General features: G+C 42.0%; 1 protein-coding gene across 1 annotated transcript; it reads left to right on the plus strand.

Moving 5' to 3' along the window:
* Positions 1-834: 834 nt before the first annotated feature.
* FGF6 (fibroblast growth factor 6) lies at positions 835-12,022 on the plus strand. The gene is made up of 3 exons (XM_060254077.1): positions 835-1,418; positions 2,790-2,893; positions 11,665-12,022. The coding sequence occupies exons 1-3, from the start codon at positions 1,079-1,081 to the stop codon at positions 11,839-11,841; spliced, it is 621 nt and encodes a 206-aa protein (XP_060110060.1). The 5' UTR covers positions 835-1,078; the 3' UTR covers positions 11,842-12,022.
* Positions 12,023-23,981: the final 11,959 nt, after the last annotated feature.

Genomic DNA, 23,981 nt, shown 5'->3' on the forward strand with positions numbered 1-23,981 from the left:
GGCTCGTCGCTCCGGGGATAAGCTCTGTGCGAAAACACCCCTAGTTTTCTTTTGAAGGGACCAAAGTAAATTCCTGCTGCACTGTTTTACTAACCCTCATCTGTTTTTTGTCTGGCACAACAGCATCTTCACAAGTAGATGTCAAGTTAATTTATTTATTCGGCCAACAATCAGTACAAGCCAGAAGCAAGATGTCATGGATGTGAGGGCAAACTAAAATTCCTATCAACTCCTGAGGTAACGTCTTGCCTTGAAGTAAAAGAATGGGTTCCATTCTAAGGGGGAATGTTCTGCCAAAGCCTCCATGGCTTTTCACGGAAGGCAGGAGATAGTTAAAAGAGCCCTTTGCCTGCATCTCAGAAGGAGCAGTTGAGGTTTTCCATGGCTCTGTCACTGCTACCCTGACCAAGGAGGAGGAGATTAAAGAGCCCTTTGCCTGTGTTTTGTGGCGAGTCAGCATGTTTCTCACCCTTCGGTTGTTCTTGACTAAAATATGGCCCCTTTTCAAATTCTCTTGCTGAGCTGGGGTGTCCAACCCGATGCTAAGTGTAGTTGGCAAAGCTCTCATTGCCTGCTGGTGAGGGCGGCACCCATTTTTACACCTTCTTCTGGAAATAGAGCTCAGTTCAACTGCCCAAGCCCCTTTGCATTAAACAGTCACAACCGTCATCCAATGGAACTTCAGCCTTGGATAAGAGCATATGTCAAATCTTAGTGGGCCAGGGAGGGGCATGGACTAGAGTTACAGTCTTGGCAAGTTTTACCTTGGGCAGACCGTTGATGTCAGAGTGATGCAGCAGGGAGGGACAGCCTTTGAAATATAAAGATCGGTCAATCAAAGGCAAGTGGGCTGCCCACCGGAGAGCAGGAGGCATTCAAAACATGGTCCCCAACAGCTCCAGCTCTGTTGCTCTGCCTCCCTTCCTGTCCCAACTGCTCTTGGGCTTTAGTTTCATGTCCAAAATCTTCCTCTGCTTTCCAAAAATAAGCCACTGCCGCCATGCTGAAGGGAGAAAAACAAGAAGGGCGGTATTTTTAGGGGCATTAATTCTGACCACGTGCCCAAGAGGTGAACCTGATGGCCATCGCGCAAAGACGACTCATCACTATGTCCTGCGAAGCAAGCGTCCACTTGACATTCCCTGCTTTTGTTCTCCTGGGTTTCCTGGCCGAGATTATCTCGTCATACCCAGTGGCGAGCAGAACAAATGGCACCCTGCTGGAGAGAGGATGGGAGTCTCTCTTGTCCAGGTCCTTCGCTGGGATGTCAGGAGAGAGATCTGAAGTCAATTGGGAGACTGACTATTTGCTAGGAATCAAGCGGCAGCGGAAGCTTTACTGCAATGTGGGCATTGGGTTTCACCTCCAGATATTTCCAGATGGAAGGATAAGTGGCGTTCATGCTGAAAACCAATACAGTGAGTTGCATAACAATATGAAACAGTGTGATTGATGTCTGGTCTCTAGTAATTACCCTTCCTAGAACCCAAAGGCTTCTTGCCTGATATTATTAGTAGAAGATACATCTGTTGGCTTTTAAAATTCTCTAAGATCAATCAGCACCCGAAACCTCCAGGCTGAAACACGTCCTAAATACTTGGACAAAATTAGATACCAACTTATTTTTACTTGGTTCGACCTGCAAGTCTCGAAAGGCAGTATTTCTTTCCTTCTTTCCCTTGCAGGTTGGAGTCATTTTGCTGAGGCTTGTGCTACCTTGCAACCGGCATGTTTATAATGGTGAACCTCTGTTTGCAAAAGGATTGCTTACACTGAGAAATTATGGAGAAAGCATGATAATGTGTTGATTTGAATGCATGATATAAAAAGAAGGCTTTTAAAACATATATCAGCTTCTGTAACAAAAATGTGATTGTTTTACACATTAAGGGAGAAGCTAGTATGATGGTGGCTATTTAGTGTTTTGCAGATAATGAAGTTTAATTTGTCTTAAATGCATTGCAATCCACTCTGAGCTTGCTAAGCATGCAAAGACGTTCCTAGGAGGGGTGTGTTGTACTGTACTACAAGTTATGACCTTATGACAGCATATTGCAGAGAGATATACTGGCACAGAAAGCATGGACACAAATGACTAGGGAGAGGGTGGAAGTATTTTCCCAATAAAGAGCAGCAAAGTCAGTCTAGCCTACATGTTGGCAAAGGAAAACCTGGTAAAAGGTCTGGAGATGCCAGCTGCAAAGCAAAGTGACTGGATCACCATTGTGGATAACTGGAAACCCCTGCAAGGGTGGTATAATATCCATGCAATAAATATTTAAAAGACAAAGCAATGCCAGAAGGAAATACGTTAAGAATTCTTTAACAGGATGAAATAAATAGATCTTCCTTTCTATAGAAGTGACTCTAAAAGCCTAGTGTTATTAATGCTGTTATTTAAATGCTCTAACAATAAAAGCCCTTTTCTTGTTTTGTAATTTGAATGTTGCTACTACAGCTCAGAGAAGACGCTTCTGGTACTAAAATGTCAGTGGAGCATAAAGGGATAAACTTTGCATGGATTGTATACATAACTGATTAAATATAATCAGTTAATCAGCTAAAGGGGCAGCAACTGGTAGAGAGACCCACTATTGACAGTTAATGTTAAATTCAATTTTTACAGCACTGTTCCTAATTATTTTTTTTAAATCAATATTGTATAAAGGTTGTACTGCTAAATTCTATAAAGCTTTTTATAAGGGTTTCTATCCTAATGTTAGTAACTGGAGAGTGGGGCGTCTATGAAATACACAATACTCAGAAGTTGCATTTTTTTGCTTCTTTAGGTCTACTGGAAATCTCAACAGTGGAGCGAGGTGTGGTTAGTCTGTTCGGTGTGAGAAGTACCCTTTTTATCGCAATGAACCAGAAGGGAAGATTATATGGCACTGTGAGTATGGCGAAGGCTGGTCTTTAGACATTGGTCCATGAAATGTATGAGATTTGGGTACTTTTTCTCTGTAAAACTTGCATTTGCAGCCTTGACCGCATACATTAATAGGAAATCTATTATATTCCAGATTATTCCAGATAGGAAATCTATTATATTCCAATTCCTTTGTTGTGTATAAGAGATGGGCAGTGTAAATAATACAGTGAACATAGAATCCCATTGGCTTGATGCTAGTTCACATCTGTATGCACATCCTGTGCAATAGATTACTGTACACTTGATGACTCAGAGCCAAACTACATGTTACGAAAGCCAAATGGTCACCAATGCTATTTTAGAGAAAAATTTAGCCCTTTAAAAATTGCCGTGAGAGGCCTGTACTCCAGTGGCACTAGGCGATATTGTTCACCCGCACACCTTTTCAAGTGCCATAACAGCCATGGGGGGTTGCTTTAGCACTTGAAACAAGACCAGATCTACATATTTTTTGAGGGGAGGCAAAATTTAAAAAATGATGTCCCCTTGTGGGCCCATTCTATATTATGGGCCCATAGAATAGAATGGACTCCATACCCAATTTAGCACAAACACACACATCCAGCAGCGCCCGGGGCAAGCGGCCCCTACACACACACACCAGAACTGGCCCTGACTTGAAAAGGTATGGTGAGGGAGACAAAATTGCCTAGTGTTTCTGCAGGATGCAGGCCCTTGCAGCAATTTTTAAATATCTGAACTCTTCTCAAAAATAGTGTTGGCAGCCACATGTTTTATCTGTGGCCACAGAGACATGTAGTTTGGCCCTCAGAGCTGAATGTATGAAGTGACTGCATTGAAAATGAAGTCCCAACAGCGACACAATTAGTTTTACACTCTCAAACAGCATATCTGTGGACACAATTCAGCCCAAAGTAAACACTTCTTAAACATCACAGAAGAGACTTAAGGACATATTTAATTGCTTCATTGAAATCAATCAGGCTGTTGTTTATTAAACTGTTAGCTATCTTAACCTACTTACTTGAGAAAATGAGTATTTTTTCAATATACAAAAGAAAAAGAAGGGACTGCTGAGCTGAGCATGCAAGTTACAGTTATGTTCAGTGTTTTTAAGTGTCTATTATTTATTTATTTATAACTTTATTTAAAATAGTTATATACCTGCCTTTCTCACAGGCATCTCAGGACCCAAGGTTTTTGTATGCATAACCTTTTTAGGGGGATCATTTTGCAAAGACTTGTTTGTTCATAGGCCTTTGAGAGTGACAGGTGAAGATATTCCAGGCCACCCAGTGAGTCCAGACCTGGGTTTAAACAAAACAAAACCTCACTCTGAAGCACAAAAGTTGAATCAAGCATATCAGAAATGAAATTAAGTCAGATGTACTAGTTAATTCAATTGATACTTAGCTACTTAAGCTTTTGCTGACTGGAATGATGACAGTTATTTTTAATAATGGATTAAATTCTAAAGGGCTGAGACTGAATGGTGCCACACCTGCCTATTTTTTTAAAGCTAGTTTAGATTTGGTGCTTGATTGTAATAAGTAATGGGAAATGTTATCAGAAAAATGATCCAGACTTTGGTTTTGATTAAAACCAAATTTTAACAATTTATTACCTACACATTTTAAAAGTTAGATGAAGACTCTACTATATAACAAAGTTTGAGTCCAATGGTACCTTTAAAACCAAAAAAGTTGAATTCTGGGTATAAGGTTTTGTGTGCAAGCACACTTCTTCAAAGATGCATCTGAAGGGATGTGCATGCACGCAAACGTGTATACCCATGATTCAACTTCGTTGGTCTTAAAAGTGCCATTGGACTCAAACTTTGTTCTGTTGCTTCAGACCAACATGGCTACCCACCCGAATCTAGTTAACTATATGTTTAATTAGTAAATAATCTTTGTTAATGTCACTAATCATGTCTAGAATAGCTTTCAGTGTACAAAGCGGGGATTGTTTTCACAACAGCCCTGTGCAGTGAGTTGAGCTGAGAGAATGGGTCTTCCCTCACAGAAGGCCAGGTTCCACTATTATTAGCTTTATAGTCTGCCTTTCTCACTGGGATTCTGAGAGGATTACAAGTATGAATAATGCCCTTCTCTTGAATAATGTACTTTTTCAATATACAATTAAAGATGACCAAGCTTGAGCAAACCATTTATGTTGCTCCCTTCTTTGATCCTTAAGTAATTAGCTAATTTAGACAATACAGCATATCCATTTAGCTTATTTTCCCATTTGTTTTTCAAAAAATGTAACATGTTCTCATAGCTACTGTCATGTATATTTTACAACACTGCATGCTTTATGTTTTCAGTAGGTCAATAAAAAACATTACAGGATCTATTACTAACATTGTGACTCTTCCTCCACTTACGTTGGAAGAAGTCTCCTTAGGTTGGAAGAAAGCTTCAGACTTTGCTGACCAGAGTGGTAGGATACAGCCTTTGTTTTATTGTACTTTTGTATGTCCATCACATATGAAAAATGAATTATGGGTTAGATCTGTTCCATTAGCAGAAGCACTTTCCTCCAACAGGAGCTTTCCCTGATCCAAGAGGCTTAAGGAGTTTCTTATGTCAGGGAAAGGATGCTTGCACAGAGAAAAGCAACGCCCCAGAAGAATGGATCTGTAGAAGCTACCCCTATATTTCTGTTAGGCAATAACATGTAAAGAGTTGCTGGTGTAACATAACACGAATTCATACTTTTCAAACAGTTTTCCTTCCAAGTAACACATTAAAAATTATTTCTATAATTCCAGCTCATAAGTTATTGCCATCTCATATCTTGTCCACAATTCTTCACATTTTAAATGTTTTAAATGTTTAAGTGCTTTAAATAATTTTAAATTGTAGTTTTTTATTGGTTAAATTGTAAACATGTATGTTGTTAGCCGCCCTGAATCCACTTGCGGAGAGGGCGGGATAGAAATTTAAAGTAACAACAATAATAATAATAAATAGTCAAGTCCCGTACAGTTTTATATAGCCACAATTATTTCTTGTTGCTGGATACATAGTAAGAGCCTATGCCAATTTACACTCTGATTTTGTTGAAGTGGATGGACACCATAGCACTGTAAATGTCCTCAGATTAGTCCTGTCTGTAACAGAAAATCCTCTGGACTTATTCTCTAATTTATATCAAGGAGAAAAATGGCTACCAATCAGTTGTTTTATTTGTTCATACATGAAGAAATGTTCTCTATTAAATACGATAACATACCTATGTAAACAATGGCTTGGATCCATTGGAAGATTTCCACATTCATTAAGGTCCTAGTGCCATTCTATGTTATCAAAAGCCTTCTAAGACCCGAGAATATAATTAGTATCTCTACTAGTCTGTGTATAATAAATTTATGACTCTTATAATACTGCATTTTCACTGCCTATCAGTAATAAACTACATTGATCTACATTAATATGTTTATATAGTACTTTATTTAATCTGTCAGCTAAGAACTGAAATATGATTTATTGTTATTTAACAATGAGATCAATCTATAAGAAGTAACAAAAGAAGGATTTTTATTTATTTCCAATATTACCACCACCACCATGTCTTGTTCCTAGAGTCTGGAATAATACAATTATTAACAATCTAATTCCAGATACTTGCTAAATATTGTAGTAAAATACCCACAGATACATTGTAATGATGCTGAGACATCTTGAACCACAAGGAAAGATAAATATTTTAGTAAATTAATTGATATTTAAAATCCATATTCCAGCTAATTTATTAATTTTTAACTTTTTAATAACTTTCCCTTTATATTTCTTTTTCCTTTATATTTATATATTCTTTTTTCTTTTATAGAATTCTTGCAACAGATTTTTCATTTGAACTTGGAATGTGTAAATGTTCCACATAGGCTACAATAGCATTCAAATCAGATTGCTAAAATAATTTTCAGACACTTTTAATATCTATTTGTATTGTTCTTTAAATCTGTTTGCTAACAGCCTACCAGGATTATCACTGTTTTCAAAGCTTTTTTGTTTTGTTGTTGATAGTTCATCATTTGATAGGCTAAGTATTGTGACTTAGGTCTAGTTAATGTTTTGTTATCCTACAAATCTCATTGGAATGAATGTTCTTTAAATGTCGTTTCCCCCAAATGAGTTAGCTCATAACTTTATTTTATTTTGCTTTTATCTTGTTTTATGCTTCTGTAAGTGAACTGCAATAGATATTGAATGTTCTTTAATAAAAGTTTGCTAGTTTCCAAATAATGGCTTAATGTGTCTTGTTCTTGATCATTTGTTTCTAAGAAAAATTACGATTTTCAGTATTTTTTCCAAAGTATTCAATTGGATTACTCAATCTCACCCAACTCTTTTCCATACTACAGCTCCCATCCCACGTGACATTTGTATATGCAGGTCTCATGATTGTCTGTGTAGTCTTTCTAAATGGCCAAATAAAACCCCTTCTTTTATAACCAGTAGGAAAACTAGGTGGATATACAACCCATGCTCTGGCAGGGGTAGATGACCTCATACTAATGAGATTTAACTGTGATCTGCATTTGCTTTTGAATCTGACTTGGCTTCCAAAATTCTCCCCACTAATTTTCTGTGAGTGCATTGTACCCTTCTAAGCCCATTAGCACTGAGGGTATAGCTGTGTGTAGAACTGCACTGTCAGTTACCAAAAATAGATCTGTCCTCAAAGAACATCAGCAGTAGTAAAAGTATAATTCTTTTCTATGTACTTGTTTTAAATCTCCCAATAGTTAAAGAATATAGGGATTTTACACACACACACACACAAATCTATATCTACGTAAAACAATCTAACAATTAATAACCTTTTTGAAAAAAATAATTGCCCTTTCTGGAGATTTCAAAATAATTGTGAGCTTATGGTCACTTCTGGAATTCTGAGGCATGAAATGAGTTCACCACAAAATGGCTGCCCATAGGATGCTGTGGCCAATCACAAAATATTGAGAGGTTGCAAGTAAAGCATACTGTTGTGATGGAAGCAACTGTTTCTGAATAGGTTGTCTCTGTGGACACAAAGGTGATGCCTTCTGGGTTCTTCTGAAACATCTCCTGCTCCAAGTGAGGTGGAGGAAAGCCAGGATTGGCTCTTTGTTTTGTCAAGGAACCAAATGGACCCCAAGAAACTCACTGACATGTACCATGGCACTACACAATAATAAAAATATTTCCGTAATGAAAGCCACATTTCAAAGATATATAACTACTCTAAATCTGAACATTTTAAATACTTCTAATCCTGGATTTTTCATAAAATTACCAGATGGTTTCTCAGAAGAAATAAGGCCCCTCTCCAAGTATACCCTGATTCTATTCCCCCAAAGGAAGAAGGAAGCAAGGAAGTGGCAGTCTGCCTAACCTATGGGCTGGGTGGTGCTGTATTTGCCTTGCATGGGCTCAGGTGGGCCAGGCACCACTACCCATACCTCAGAAGGGCCAGGAGCTGCTTTCCTGGTTTCACACAGGGCTTGGGAGGACTGAAATGAGTGTCATCTCCCCTCTTGCCTCTGGTGGGCAGGGGCATGCATCTTCCATCAGCTCACCTTGGGCTAACCAGGCACCATATCCTCCCTTGCCTCAGGCAGCCCAGGGGCCACTCCACCCTTCACTAGGTCAGACCCAAGTCACTTCCCCCCTCAGCTCATGTTGGGCAGGCCAGACATCACTTCCCACCTTGCCTCAGTGGAATGGGCCAGCTGCCACCTTCACCATCTTGCTTTGGGCAGGCCAAACTGAATGTTACCTTCCCCATCCTGCCTTGGGTGGGTTGGGCACCACTGCCCCTCTCAACTCATCTCAGGCAGGTCAAGCCCCACTCCATCTCACCTTGGGCCAGGGATTGCCTCCCCAACTCATCTCAGCTGGGCACCACCTCCCCCATCTCACCTTGGGCAGGCTGAGCCAGATGCTACCTTCTCCTTTGTCTCAGGCAGGCCAGGTGCCACTTCTTCTGCCTTGCATGGGGCTGAAGCAGGCCAGCTCAGCTCTTCTATCACAGGGGCAGTTCAGTCCACATGGGATGGAAACCATTGATTCATTGGGAGGTGTCTAAAGGGCCAATCTGCCCCTGCCTGTGACGTAAATTAGGCTGAGAATGTGTATGTAGCCCAAGGCCATCCAGTGAATTTCTAGAGCAAAATGGAGATTCGTCCTAGTCTGAAACTCTAACTACTACAGCACACTGGCTTTCAGGGGGTGGCCGCTGTTACACATTAGCAAGCATCTAGGCCTAGGTGAGTCATGTAAATCATGTGGTATCAAGTTGTCCTGTGGTTCTTGTTGGGCCTGCCCCCAATGAGTCATCCTTTGAAGTGCAAAATATCCCTGAAAACTGGGCTTCCCAGCCTCCCACCAAGGTCAGGCATACCCCCAATTTCAGGGGGTCCAACCCATGCCCACAGAGCTGGCTACCAGGGGAGCCTCACCTCACCTCCAAAGAGCACCAGCAGGCCGCAATGTGCCCAGCAAAGTGATGTCACCTGGAAGTGACACTATGACACAGGGCACCTTGCCAGGGGAATGCTCTATCACTTAGGGGAAAACTAAGTGATAGAGCATTCCCCTGGCAACGTGCCCAGCATGATAGCATCACTTCCAGGTGACATCATCATGCCACACACCCAAAGTACTGCAAGAGGAGTCCCCTGCCTGGAGCCAGGTAGGGCTAGGCAACTCTACTGGAAAGGGTCCTGTCTTCTACGCCAGCCTTTCACTTACAGAAACCAAGGCTGTTGTGGTTACCTAGCAACAGCCACTGAGCGAATCCATTTCTTAAAGCTACAGGCTTTCCGTTATCATTTTGCTGTTTTTAACCCCATAATGTTTTCCCCCCAGATTTTTCTGCAAAACTGAGGCATGTTTCAGGCTTGTTGAAAGATCCATCTTGTCTGTGCACTGCTCCTGTCTCTGGATTTAAGTATGCTAAGATCTGACTTGTTTAAGAATTAGAATATTTTATTCAGGGCCAGACTAGATGTTACGACAGCAGATCCAATTTTGCATAAAAAAGGTATTGTTTGTTTGTTTAAAGCACTTATTAGCTTGCAGAACTCAAGGTGGCTTACAATCTATATAAAATTGTTATTAAAAGCACAATAAAATAATAAGAACAACAATTATAAAAACATATAAAGTGTCACAATTTAAAAACTCCAATTAGGACTGTCAAATAAAAACTGAATCAGTCAAATGCAGTTCTAAATCACTACCTCCTGAGACTAGGCACACCTTCCTGGAGCGCTGTCCCATAATTGTGGGGTTGCCACTGAGAAGGCCCTCTATTGTATGTCCACCAGACAAGCTTCTTGATTGGTGGGACCATCAGGAGATCCTCTTCCCACAATCTTATGTATGGGGAAAGACAGTCCTTCAGATACCCCATTCTCAAGCCATGAAGAACTTTAAAAGAGATTATGGGTGAGGAGAGCAGATTCCCCCCTCATACATACCAGTCTGTCCTCAGTGCCTATTTTTCTTCAACTATATTATGACAAAGGAAATGAATTTATCTGGGGGAAAAGTCTTGGATAGAAGTGCTGAAGGAAAGTAAGAATGGGGGCGGGGGGGACAGAAGGTTCCACTCTCCTCTCTCAAGCACAACTTTTGCTGCTTTAATTGGACTCATTAATGTCCCCCCATGCTCTTTGCACGATTAGGAAAGACATGGTAACCAAAAAAGCTGGGGGGAAAGAAAACATATATACGGGAATAGAATGTCAGTTGCAAAAAAGCTATAATTATATTTCAAGAACTTTAATCAAACTATAAAAACTTTAATTGATTTATAAATACTTTAAATATTAAAAACTGTGCATCGTAATCAAATTTTGGCTCTGTGTGTGTGTGCATCTTCCCCAACACTTGACTATGAGCCAGTTTGATATAGTGGTTAAGTGTGCGGACTCTTATCTGGGAGAATCGGGTTTGATTCTCCACTCCTCCACTTGAAGCTGCTGGAATGGCCTTGGGTTAGCCATAGCTATCACAGGAGTTGTCCTTAAAAGGGCAGCTGCTGTGAGAGCCCTCTCGGCCCCACCCACCTCACAGGGTGTCTGTTGTGGGGGGAGAAGATATAAGAGATTGTAAGCCGCTCTGAGTCTCTGATTCAGAGAGCAAGGCAGGCAGTCTTCTTCTTCTATGTTGGAGCTGTCATGGTGGTCTCTGCGCCACCTTCCCTTCACTCCTGCTCAGTCCCACATGGGATGGGAAGATCTGTCATTGTCTCATCTGTGTCCTTCTGTTGCTATCTTCTGTCAGCAGGTGAAGACTTTTTGTTTTGTTTGGCACTCCCTCAATTATCCCTCCTCCCTGCCCAGTGCTTTCATTGTTGTTTTCTCATGCCTTTGTATCTATTTTAGCTCTGGTTTCAGTTGTTTTAATGATGTGCGTTTTTTCCTGTTGGCTTTAATAATTTTAAAATGTGATTTTTGTTATGTATGTTTTAATGTGGTAACAGCCTTGGTGGCCCTTGTGAGGGCAGAAAGGCAAGATATATAGTCTGTAAAATTAAAAAGAAACACTCCTCCTTGGGGGCATCTGGGAGTAGCTGCCAAGGTGTATATCCCAGGAGCATCAAGAGCTGGCTATTGAGCTGTAAGGCCATTGCCTGAGGAAAACAGTTGATTCCCTTAATGCGGTGGTATTTTTTCCTCATAAGATGATGGTTTTATACAATGATGATGACTCTGATCCAGTGCAGTTACGTGTTGCAGTCTCACTGTCTTTCTGTCTTCTCCCTGTCTTCAGCCAACTTTTCAAGATGAATGCAAATTCAGAGAAACTCTGCTTCCCAATAACTACAACGCCTACGAGTCGTACGCCTACAGAGGCTCTTACATAGCCATCAGCAAATACGGGAAAGTGAAGCGCGGATGCAAAGTCTCTCCTGCTCAGACAGTCACACACTTTTTACCAAGACTGTGAAAGTAAGAGCAAGGAGCGTTAAAGTACTGTTTCATTTTGCACATGTGAATAATCTCCCGGGTAAAGTATTGATCTTCATACTTCCGTGAATATATGTATATCTGAATGAAATTATTTGAACAGGATCTGCTATACAGATAACGCAATCAGGTGCCGGTTCGCTACCTTCATTACAATGCTTTCAAGACAGGACATTCTTTGCGAGACACCCCCCAAAAACTAATGATTGGGGCTCCCCATGAGAAAGTTTGTGTATCGCAACAAGGGTGCTTGTTGTAACTGGTGCTGTTTCAGTGAGGCTCAAATGGAAGAACCACAGATGTCTGAGACTATTTTTTAATAAGTGAAAGGTATCATTTGCCAGCCACCTCAATAACAATCTTTAATTTTACTGGCTTTTACTATATTGTTATGGTTGTACTGGTTTTCAAATTGTGTTCTTGTGTTCCCTAAGGTGCTTTGGATACTTATCAGAGGTCAGTAACAGTGGACAATCTTGCTGAACAACAGTTTACTCACCATTACTGATAACTTGAAGGAGTTTTTTGGCAGAAAAAGCCCAGCAGGAACTCATTTGCATATTAGGCCACACCCCCTGACCCTAAGCCAACCGGAACGGCATTCCTGCTCAGAAAAGCCCTGACTTCATGCAGAGTACAGCCATAATGATGTGCTGAGCTTACTGTCATCTGAGGGCCTCTTTACATGTAACCAACTACTCATATTTGTTGACTGATGGCTCAAGGATTTTGAATACAGTTATCAACTCCTGGTTGGGAAATTCCTGGAGATTCCAGTGGGAAGCCTTGGGACAGGACGGGTTAAGGAAACTCAGCAGGGTGTAATGCCATCGAGTGCATCCCCTAAAGCAGCCATTTCCCCCAAGGGAACTGATCTCTGAGAACTGGAAATCAGTTGTAATGCCAGGGGATCTCCAGGCTTCACCTGGAGGTTGGCAACACTAATTTTGAAGCTGATGTTTTATGTCCTTTCAACTTATGCAAGTCTTTTTATCCTCATGGCTGGAGCACATAGGAAGAACTTAGCCTCCATGTTGCTTTTTCTTCCTTAAAACACCCTTAAAAATATGCTGTTACAATGGATCTCCAGGCAACCAAGGTCAGTTCCCCTGGATAAAATGGCAGTTTTGGAGGGTTCACGCTATGGCATGGTACCCTGCTGAGGCCCCCTCCCCAAACTCTGCTCTCCCCAGGCTTCACCCCTAAATTCCCCAGGTGTTTCCCAGCCCAGAGCTGGCAACTCTAGGCTGCATTGCAGTGTAGCCAACAGCTGTTCTACGGGTACGTTAAAGAGGACAAAATTGCATGGATGGAAAAGTTCAGCCAGTTTCAGAAATTTTTCTAGCCACAAAAGCGCTCCCTTGTATTTTCTCTCTTCTCCTGGCCGGGCTTAACTCCCCTGTCCCCTGACAGCTGGTCCTTTATTGCTCCATATCTCCTTACAGCAAAGAGCCCCTTCTCTGTTAATGAACTCACAAATCTGGTTCTTCCTCTTCGTTTTGTATGACTCTGATGTCACATGACTTCCTGTAATGTGCTTTGCATCTCATTTAGACACCTGATGTAGGGTAGCGCTGAAAAGAGCAGCCTGACGTACTGTAGTTATGCTAGGGCTACCAGCGTGGAGAGCAACATCAGCACATCACTTCTGATGTCATGGTGCTCCAGGAATTTACCCATTTCTGTGGGTTTTACCATTTAAAAAATTCTGGCAATTCCTAGAGACACACAATGTCCCTTCTGGTCCCCCCCCCCCCCAGGAGTGATACCATGGCTTATGCAATATACCCCCATAACCCTGCCCCCAAGCTCCCAGCAGCTGCCAGACATGGAGAGCCAGTTTGGTGTGGTGGTTAAGTGTGCGGACTCTTATCTGGGAGAACCGGGTTTGATTCCCCACTCCTCCACTTGCACCTGCTGGAATGGCCTTGGGTCAGCCATAGCTCTGGCAGAGGTTGTCCTTGAAAGGGCAGCTGTTGTGAGAGCCCTCTCCAGCCCCACCCACCTCACAGGGTGTCTGTTGTGGGGGAGGAAGGTAAAGGAGATTGTGAGCCGCTCTGAGACTCTTCGGAGTGGAGGGCGGGATAGAAATCCAATATCTTCTTCTTCTTCTTCTTCAGACAACCTTAGTTATTCATACCGTAAACTGGAATTTTAGTCTGTAGTACAGGGGTGGCCAAACTGTGACTCGGGAGCCACATGTGGCTCTTTCACACATAATGTATGACTCTCAAAGCCCCCACTGTCCCATTGACTGGCAGCTTGGAGAATGCATTTAAAGTTGCTTTCTTTCTACCTCCCTCTCCCCATCTATTTCCTTCCCTCCCTCCCTCCAACAATTGATGTTCATGTCTTGCAGCTCTCAAACATCTGACATTTATTCTATGTGGCTCTTACGTTAAGCAAGTTTGGCCACCCCTGCTGTAGTACGTAACTGATAAAACATATGAAACTAATTTGCATGTCAAGTCTGCCTCCCAGCCTCTTTCTACTCATTTCCACATTGCGTATCTATTCAAGGAAATCTTTGCATGTCACAGAGTATGTGGGAGACTGGAGTATATTTTAAGGTGCACACTCAGATCACCCTGCTTGATGACTCCCTGCTGCCCTACATGCACTGAGAAATCCCCTGCAATACACCCCAAATACCCCTGAAGCTGCACATTCTAACTCTTAAGTTCTAATACACACCATGTTTTTTTTTAAATAAATTCCAGGAAGAAATGATGTTTTTACAGTCATTCAGTGGATCTGTAACTTCCACATGCTGTTTTTAAATAAAATCTCTTGCAGGCTCTTGGCCTACCCTGGGCCCCAAACTCACACCTCAAAAATTCTGTCCAAGAATACACATATAAAGAACACTTAACTTCACTCATCTGTTTATATAACCTTTCCTCAGAATACCAGTCATGCCACATTCTCCCTGCCTTTAAAGATTATTTTAAGAGACCCTGTCAATAGATACTATAGATATCTGTGACCAGAAGTCTTGAGATGCTTGCATGGGGGGAGGTGCTCTCCTAAATTTGAAACTCCATATGGGATGATGTCAGAGTACGGGCATTTTCATTGCTAGGCTGCAGCTGAACTATATGTCCAAGGCAATTATATGTTATATCCCATTTTATACCATAATTCTTCCAGCCCTCATACAGGAATTACGGGTCTCTCAGATACATGCCATTTTTTAATATACTTACTACTATACCACCTTGTCTGCAAGGAATTCAGTTACTCAAGAAATGGTATTTATTTCCCTCCCTCAAAACAATCTGGGTTGCTCAGCTGAACCTGGCAATTAGTTAGAGGGTTGGGGGTGGGCACATGGGAAGACACACACATTGACTATGTCACTTCCTGGAAAACCAGAGAGTTTCTGGAGATACCTAGAACTACCGTATGCCTCTTTTGGCTGTCCAAGGACACCATTTTTATTTTTATCCTGCCACCAGCAAGTGGTGGACAACTAGGGCTGTGGGTGAGAGGCTAACCCCATTGTGTGAAGCCTGGCAGCCCTACCTGTGAGGTAGATTATAAAAGACAAAATGCTAGAAGGTCTGTGAACGCATTTTCTCTGCATTTTTAAAGGTCATGCAGACCCCCGAGTCATATTAGGATGTATTCACTATTGCCAAGTCCAGGCAAAACCTGGAGATTTCCCAGAATTGCAACTTTTCTCCAGTACAGAGATCAGTTCTCCTGGAGAAAAATGTCTGCTTTGTAGGGTTGCCATGTCCTACTTGACCTCCAGTGGGGGGCTCCCCGGTCCTTCCTGGGATCTGCTGCACTCGTTTTGCACATGGGGTGCGATGACGTCACTCAGAAGTGACATTATCACATCACTGACATGGAGTGATACTCTAGTTTTTGGGCAAACTCTATGTGTTTTTGCCTTCAAAGCCATGGAGTTTGCCAAAAAAACTAAAGCATCACCCCCAGCATCAGCAACACAATGACATCAGTTCTGGGTGATGTCATCACATCAGGGACATCAGCTGGCAATGTCCCTGTTTGACAGTGGGGCTTCCCCTGTTGGTCAGCTGACCGGCAGTGGAATGAAGCCTTGAAAAGCAGGGGAACCTCTGCTGGGACCTGCAGGTTGGGAACCCCACTGCTTTAGAGAGCAGACTCTACGGCATTATACCCTGTTGAACTTCTCCCCTTCCCTAAACCCTACCTTCCTCAGATTCCACCCCCAAAATCTCCAGGAAGTTCCCAACCTAGAGTTGGTAGCCCTATAGTAGGCTCAGGTGGAGAGGAGATTTATTGTGCAATCCTAAGCAGAGTTCTCTTAGGAGACAGGGTTGCAAGCTCCAAGTTGGGAAATTCCTGGACATTTGAGGGTGGAGCCTGGAGTGGGCAGAGTCTGGGGAAAGGAGTGACCTCAGTGAGATATAATGTCTTCCAAAGCTGGCATTTTCTCCAGGGGAAATGATCTCTATAGTCTGGAGATGAGTTGTAATTCCAGGAGATCTGCAGACTTTGCCTTTGGGTTGTCAACCCCAAAACAGAGTATCTAGATATATTAAACCAGGCAGAGAGAATTCTTATGAGTGAAGCTTTAGGATTGTGTTAATCTTCCCTGAAAGACAGTTTGTTCACTTCTTGCCATGCATAGAATTCCTCAGTTGTTTTGTGCCTCTTTGACATCTCTGATGAATGTAGAGCAGGACATTTTTTAAAAAGGTGTGAGTGTGTGAGGGGGCTCCCACACGTCCCCTAATTCAATTGTTGCATATTTACCAGATTAAAGTTTTGCAATAGCAGTTGTTTTGCCTTCCGCATCAATCTAAGGCATAACTGAAGTGGTATGTATTATTTCCCACTTTTGTAAAATTGCTATGGGAATCCAGAATTTGGCAAAGATTCAAAATTCCTGAGAATCTCAGTTTTAAGCCTTGATATAGAAATAATTCCTGATACCACTCTTGGGTAGCCCAGGATAATTCCTTCTTGCCTCAAACTGATTTAGTACTGATCAGGTCTTTTAGAACAACTAGACACAATTCCATGTACCTTTTATTAGCTGTACTATTATGTGGATCAGTTTCTTGTTTTGAACCATTATCATTAAAGTGCTAGCAGCTTGGGAGAGGGTAGTTATAGCACTCTGGAACCTGAAGCAGAATCTTGATGTGACAGGGGCTACAACGATATGGAACATATTTTTAATAGTCACATTAAAAATTCCTGAAAATAGAAAAACAGCATATTAAGAAAAACGGTTCAAACCTTAGTGTTCTAGTGACGGAGAGTTTTCCTCATAGGGGACATTTTTAAAACAAAAATGCTTCAACTGAATGTGATATTTCAACTTCACTTTCTTTTGCAGTGTGTGTAGATCCTAAGGTTACACTTTCATGTTGCTCTAAAAAGGAAACAGTTTGAAAGCAAGTTTTGTTTAGAGGTTGTGTAGAAAGGAAAAGGAAAAGATGTTAAGTCATTAGGATATGGAAGTGTTTAAAATGACAGTCTTTGGGGGGGAAAGTTTGCAAAGTTGAAAAATGTATGTTCAGTGTATGTAGAAGTGTAACAGAACACAGCCTGTTGTGAACAGATACTCAGCTGACAGAAGTCGATGAGGTGGCTGAATCTCTGGCAGCTACAGCAGTTGAACATCTGATCTGCTTCTCTCCTTGCAAGAAATAATAAAGGGACAGGACACAAGATGCTTTAAATGCTGACACAATTTCATTGATCTATTTATACCTCAAACCCATGTAGATGTATTATTTCCAGAGTTCCAAATCTCAGTTACATCAATGGAAGTCAGAGCAATTGTAAAAGAAACACCAGATTAAAGTCAGAATGGATTTGTTGTAATTTTTATACAATTCAGGCAGTTTCATCAATTTAATGACATATCAGTAACACCCCACTACTTGCTGACTAAATATTAGTAAGCTGGGATTCTTCCCTTCCCCAGTTACAGTCTGGAAAGTTGCAGATGATTTTGTATCGGTAACCAGAAAGGAGGCATATAATTCTACAGCAAAGACAGGACAGCACAGAGAGTATATGTAGTTAGAGGAGTTCTCAGATACGTTGCTGGAATGGAAGCAAAGCTATTTTATTAACTTCATCTATAGCCTATCTTATTGAGACTCAAGATGGATTACAGAGTAAGAAAAGCAATTCAGTCAGACAACAAAGACCTCCAATAAACAATGCATGACTTCTAGGATTATAGAACTGGAAAACAATGAGGATGAAAACTTGTCAAAGGCATGACATAGCATAACAAAGAAAGGAGGTTACAAAGGTAGAGGACATTGTCCTGAAAAGGGGATGTGATACCTACAATAAACATTGCAATAGATGGTAGTGCTATCCTTATAGAAACTACTTCCTGGGCTGTTTCATTATACTGTTGCTCTAAATCCGTTCACATATTTGTGCTTCAAAGAATACTTCAGAACATGCTTCTATCCCAAGAGTCAGATTTCCAGAAGAAACTATTATTTTTTTTCAATGTAGATATTCCTATTTTGAGTCAACTTGTGGAGATCGGCAAATAATATCTGAAATAAATACTCTTAGCCTATCTAAAGAAAGATGGTGTAGTTTGGACATTTTCTGTAGCTGGCAAAATACCCAGAGCCTCCAAAGAGGTACCACCCTAAGGCTTCCATGAAGGTGTGAGGCAGCATGAGAAGATTCCCAGTTTGCATGCCCTCTGAGGGTGATTTGCCCAGGCCCCATCCCTGTCTGCTTGCAGCCTTGATCTGGATTAATTCTCATTCTATCTCCAGATCTTTCCTTGTAGTCTTCCTTCTCTAAATCTTTACTTGTTTGATGGAGGGAGAAAATGCCACCAACCATCTCAAAGTTTCTTTTGACCCCTATTTTTTCTGACATTGATGGATCCCTCCATCGTCTTCTTGTTCCCTACTCTCTTTGAACGCTTTAGTCTTACTCAATACAGATGTTCTGGTCTTCTTATTCCTCTGAGCTCCTCTGACCCCACAGAATGACATCAGATAATAGAGAATTCACCTACCAAAGGACATCCCAAACCCTGAACTTGCTCTACAAGCACCTTCAACATCAAACTAAATATTGCCCTAAATATGTAGCCACCAACAACCTGGGTCTCCTTGAATGTCTGTATGGTAAAGAAGATACATAAGATAGCATCAGGATAGGCATTTTCCTATGCCCCTGCAAGCAGTAGCCAATTGTATAAAGTGTGAGCAAGGAACCAAAGAGTGCAGTTTCATGTCACACACCCTGTTTTAACTGTGATGTAGGAGGTAGAGGTCAACCTAGCAGCAGCCATACATCTAAGATAACCAACTGTTTGAGTCTGTCAAAGGCATAATGAAGGGGTGGTAGGTTGCACTGTGCATCATTGTAGGTCACAAGTTGGGGTGGCATGGTCCACAGGGACCAGTTGAAATTATTTTGTCAACTAGCCCCTCTGCAACACCACAGGGTTGATTCTGCATGGCAACAACACAGACCCAGGAGAGAATGCCTGCACCACCACCCATACCTCTAATGGCTGTGAGTGACCTGGCCCTGTTAGTCCAACAGCTTCAAGTATGGTTGCCATCTTCCCAAAGAGGACCGGAATAGTTTTCTTAACCCTCGCTGTCTAGGTCTTAATAAAAGGAGCAGCTTCAGAAAACTCACCACTAGTATACGGTGGACAATCCAATGGTACCTTCTTTTCTATCAATACTTTCTTACTGCTAAAATATACCTCATGTTCTGATTCAATATGGACTTAATATGGAAATTTGTAGGAAACAAATGTAAAAAACAAATTCAACCACATGCCTGTACAGTGTAATTGCCTTTATTTTTTTATATGTATGTGCTGTGCACAAGAATTTTGATGTACTAATTAAAAATAAATCATTTTTATATGTTTCTTGTAGCACTTCAGCTCCCTATTAAAATTTGTTTCATGCTTACTTCAGTGGTGTTGTTTTCAGTAGAACAAATGTCTGCAGTTGGAGGGAGGGACTGTGGCTTAGTGGTAGAGCATCTGTTTGGCATGCAAAAAGTCCCAGGTTCAATTCCCAACATCTCCAATTGAAAGGACCAGGAAGTAGGTGATGTGAAAGACCTCTCCTGAGACCCTGGAGAACTGCTGCCCGTCTTAGTAGACAATACTTATGTCAGTGGACCAGTGGTCCAATTCTCCAACACATGTATAGCAACACAGAGAGAGACGCTCCAAAATATTAACAGGAAACCTAGCCATTAACTAACACAATCTGCTATCCTGGAATAACAGACCTCAATCTGTGATTTGAGACTGAGTCTATACCCAAGCCACATAAAAATGGCCAAGAAGAGCCTCTTCCCTGTGACAGCAGTTCCTTGTAAATTCTGGAAATCATCAGGGGCAACTGTCTGCTAGGCAGCCCAGGCAATCATCTATGACACCAGAGATAAGGGCTTCCCTGCCCCCCAATAGGGTTGTCAACTCAAGTTGTGACTTTCCTGGAGATTTGGAGGTGGAACCTGAGAAAGCAGTGTTTGGGGAGGAGAGGGAGTTCAATGGGGTATGATGTCATAGAGTCCCCCTTCCAACACTACAATTTTCTCCAAGGAAAATGATCTCTGTAGTCTGGAGATCTCTCCTTCCTCCACTCCCTGCCTTGGGCCACTTACTGCTTCCAACCACATGGGGTAGAAGACAAGAGCTGGTGGTGGCTGCTTACCGTGGCACAAGGGGGAGGAAGGCAGGCCCTGGCTTCCTGTCTCCCTGCAGTATAGGGGGGATGAGAAGGGTGGGTGCCATCTCCCTGCCTCACCATGGAGCAATGAGGGATAAGGATGGTGAGTACTGTCTTCCCACCTCCCTGCAGTGGAGGAGAAAGGAAGGCTTGGACTTTCTAGCCCAAGGTAGTTAAAACCCTTTAGATTGTGTAGGACTAGTTTGCACCAAGAGCAAATCAGCTGGCCTTGAGTTATGGGGAAAGGTGGACTAGGAAGAAACAAAGAGTCTGTAGTTGAGTCCAGTGTGAAGTAATATCATTTGGCACACTTATTTGCTTAAGTAACTACAATATAGTGGGTTCAACGCATAGAAGAGACGAGGTTGCAGTGATCATAGCTCTCTTTATTAGTTACAGCATGGTAACGGCTGAACAAGAAGACTGCTTTACTGGGCCAATGGGTTCCTGCACTGGGATGCCATTGGATAATTCAATTCAAGGTTCCTGCACTGGGATGCCATTGGATAATTCAAACCAGCAGGGGGCCCATGATTGGAGCAGGGCAGCAGGGATTTGGATCCTACTGCCCATTGTTCCTGAGTCCCCAAGCTCCAACGTAAAAGCTCCAATGAGCCATGCAGGAACATGGTTAATAGCAACATTACTCCACATACACAACAGTAACGATCATTTTTTATTAACTATATACAGTGAAGCAAACAATAAGCTGAGAGAGAAAACATGTTTTGTGGCAACCAGCAGCAGTTACTTCTCCAACTGACAGAAAAGAAAGTTCATTCACAGCAGGGAGGGGCCAGTTCAGCAGCAAGAGATAAACGGACACCACACAACCTATCAGCCCCCTTTCCACCTGCAGTTACTCTTTACTCTTTCATTCAAATTAGGCTACGGTGAACTATTCCAACAGACTCTATGGCATTATACCCTGCTGAAGAACCTGCTTTCCTCAAACCCCACCCTCTTCAGGCCCCACTCCCAAAATCTTCAGGTGTTTCCCAACTCTGGGATGGCAACCTACAGGCCCCTTCAGCATTAGGATTCTGGGCCCCTGAATGCATAAATTTGCACTTAACTACACTGAATCTCATTTGCCGTATTTCTGCTCACTCACCCAGTTTGGAGTGACCAGTCTGAGTTCTTCAGTTTCATTCTCCTGAATCCTTTGGCATCATCCACTTATTACGCTCCCTGGCTGCTAGGGTTGCTAATGCCCCAGTGGGGGCAGGGGAACCCCCTAGTTTGGAGGCCCTACCCCTGCTTCAGGGTTATCAGAAAGTGGGGGGGGGGGATTTGAATGTCCACTGGGCACTTCATTTATATCCTATGAAGACTGGTCCCCATAGGGTATAATGGAGAATTGATCCATGGGTATCTGGGGTTCTGGGGGGCCTGTTTTTTGAGGTAGAGGCACCAAATTTTCAGCATAGCATCTGATGTCTCTCCCCACAAAACAACCCCCAAGTTTCAAATAAATTGAACCAGGGGGTCCAATTTGATGACCCCCAAAAGAAGGTGCCCCCATCCTTCATTATTTCCAATGAAGGAAAGGCATTTAAAAGGAGTGTGGTCCCTTTAAATTTGATGACCAGAATTCCCCTTGGAGTTCAGTTGTGCTTGTCACAACCTTGATCCTGGCTCCACCCCCAAACTCTCCTGGCTCCCCCCTCCCCCCAGATACTTCCTGAGTTGGACCTGGCAACCTTACTGGCTGCTCGCATCTGTCTCTCAAGTAAATTTGTTTTTACACTAGGCAGATAACATGCTGTGTGGAATATATCAGTTTCAATGGTCCCACATTGTTTTCTGTACAAAGTTTTAATCTAGTGGCACTTTTAAGACTGAGTATAAGCTTTCATGCACAGTGTATGTGCACATGAAAGACTTATACCTTCAATAAAACTTTGTTGGTCTTAAAGGTGCCGCGGGACTCAAACTTTGTTCTGTTGCTTCAGACCAACACAGCTGCCCACCTGAATTTGCTTTCTGTAAATTCACTTAACCTTCTGCGTAATGCCTAAATTCATAATGTGTTTGCACACAACAGCTGGGCCCAGGAATTCCCTGCTCAACACATTCATTCAGTACAACCTGCAGTCAACACAGGCCCAGCGTGTCCTTGAAAATGGGATCCCTACAAAATCATATGCAGGATTCCGTTTACTTTTGGGTAGCTCTGGTTGCTTTTATTGGTGCCCTCTTGTGGTAACATTGCTCTTCTAAAGTTTAAAAAATATACACCAGGGACACTAGCTGAGATTGATGGTGTGGAAAGACAGGGGAAAGTGTCTTTCTTCAGCTAGTCCTATAGTAGTCAACAGAATAAAAAAACAGTCCTATTCTTGGAAAGGAGTTAATAGGGTTGCCAAGTCCAACTCAGAAAATACCTGGGGACTTTGGGTGTGAAGCCAGGAGACTTTTCCATTCCAAATAAATAAAAAATACAGCAGTGCAGTTCCCCTGAATACAGTCTAGGAGGTGAGTGTATGATTAGAAGGGGATGCTGGGGATCCATTTGTTCCTTGTATCTGCATAATGAGGGAAGGAGTTGGGGATAGGCAGGAGTGGAATTTTGTAATATGTGGAACTTTAAAAACATTTTGTAAAAGTGGGTGGTATTCTTAGAATGGAATGCTTTCAAGGGTGAAGGGCCAGTGCTTAGGTGCCAGGAATTAGGCCTGTGCAGAACTTCTCCTCTAACCCTCCTCCTTCATTCTCTCAGCATGTAGAGAGGCCGAAGTTCCTCAGTACTGAGACAGAATCACTCTGTACATCTTTAGCTGTGCTTTATTATTAATGATTACTTCATTTCTGTTTCTTTTCAGAGAGGGCACAGCTGAATATTGAAGGGGGACATAAAAGGAGGGTATAAAAGGTGCCCAAAGTAAAAGATGAAGGAGGGGGAAATGAATTGTTAAGCTGTGGGGATCTTTTAGCTGAAATGGCAGTATTTGGAGATATATCTTTGTTTCACATTAGCTACTACTTTCCCTTTTGTTCCCAAAGTGTAAGGAGTTTTTCATGAAACATCCTCAGACTGAGCACATTGTGGTGCTTTTGTTGAATGATTTTTTTCCATACAAAAAAATCTGTTTTATCATCTAATCTATGCTGTGATCCGTCCTGAGCCCATTATGGGAAAAGGCGGAATATAAATTCACTAAATAAATAAATAAATAAATATCAAGGGTATAATCAAAAACAGAGAAGCAGAATTGACCTTTGCCGGCAGAAGGGTACTCAGCAAAGACCAAAAGCATGTCAAATAACTCCTGCATCAGGATCTATTGCTCAGGAATATATGTTTCCTGGTCATAATAATGTATTGTGCCTTTCAGTGGTGCAGAAATTCTGGAGCCTGTGTAAAGGGCTGGTCTAGTGAGTGCAAGGATCTACAAACTGGGGAAGGAGGAGGAGGATTTAT

The sequence above is a fragment of the Heteronotia binoei genome, chromosome 14 (assembly GCF_032191835.1).
Source record: "Heteronotia binoei isolate CCM8104 ecotype False Entrance Well chromosome 14, APGP_CSIRO_Hbin_v1, whole genome shotgun sequence".
In the NCBI taxonomy this organism is placed as follows: Eukaryota; Metazoa; Chordata; class Lepidosauria; order Squamata; family Gekkonidae; genus Heteronotia; species Heteronotia binoei.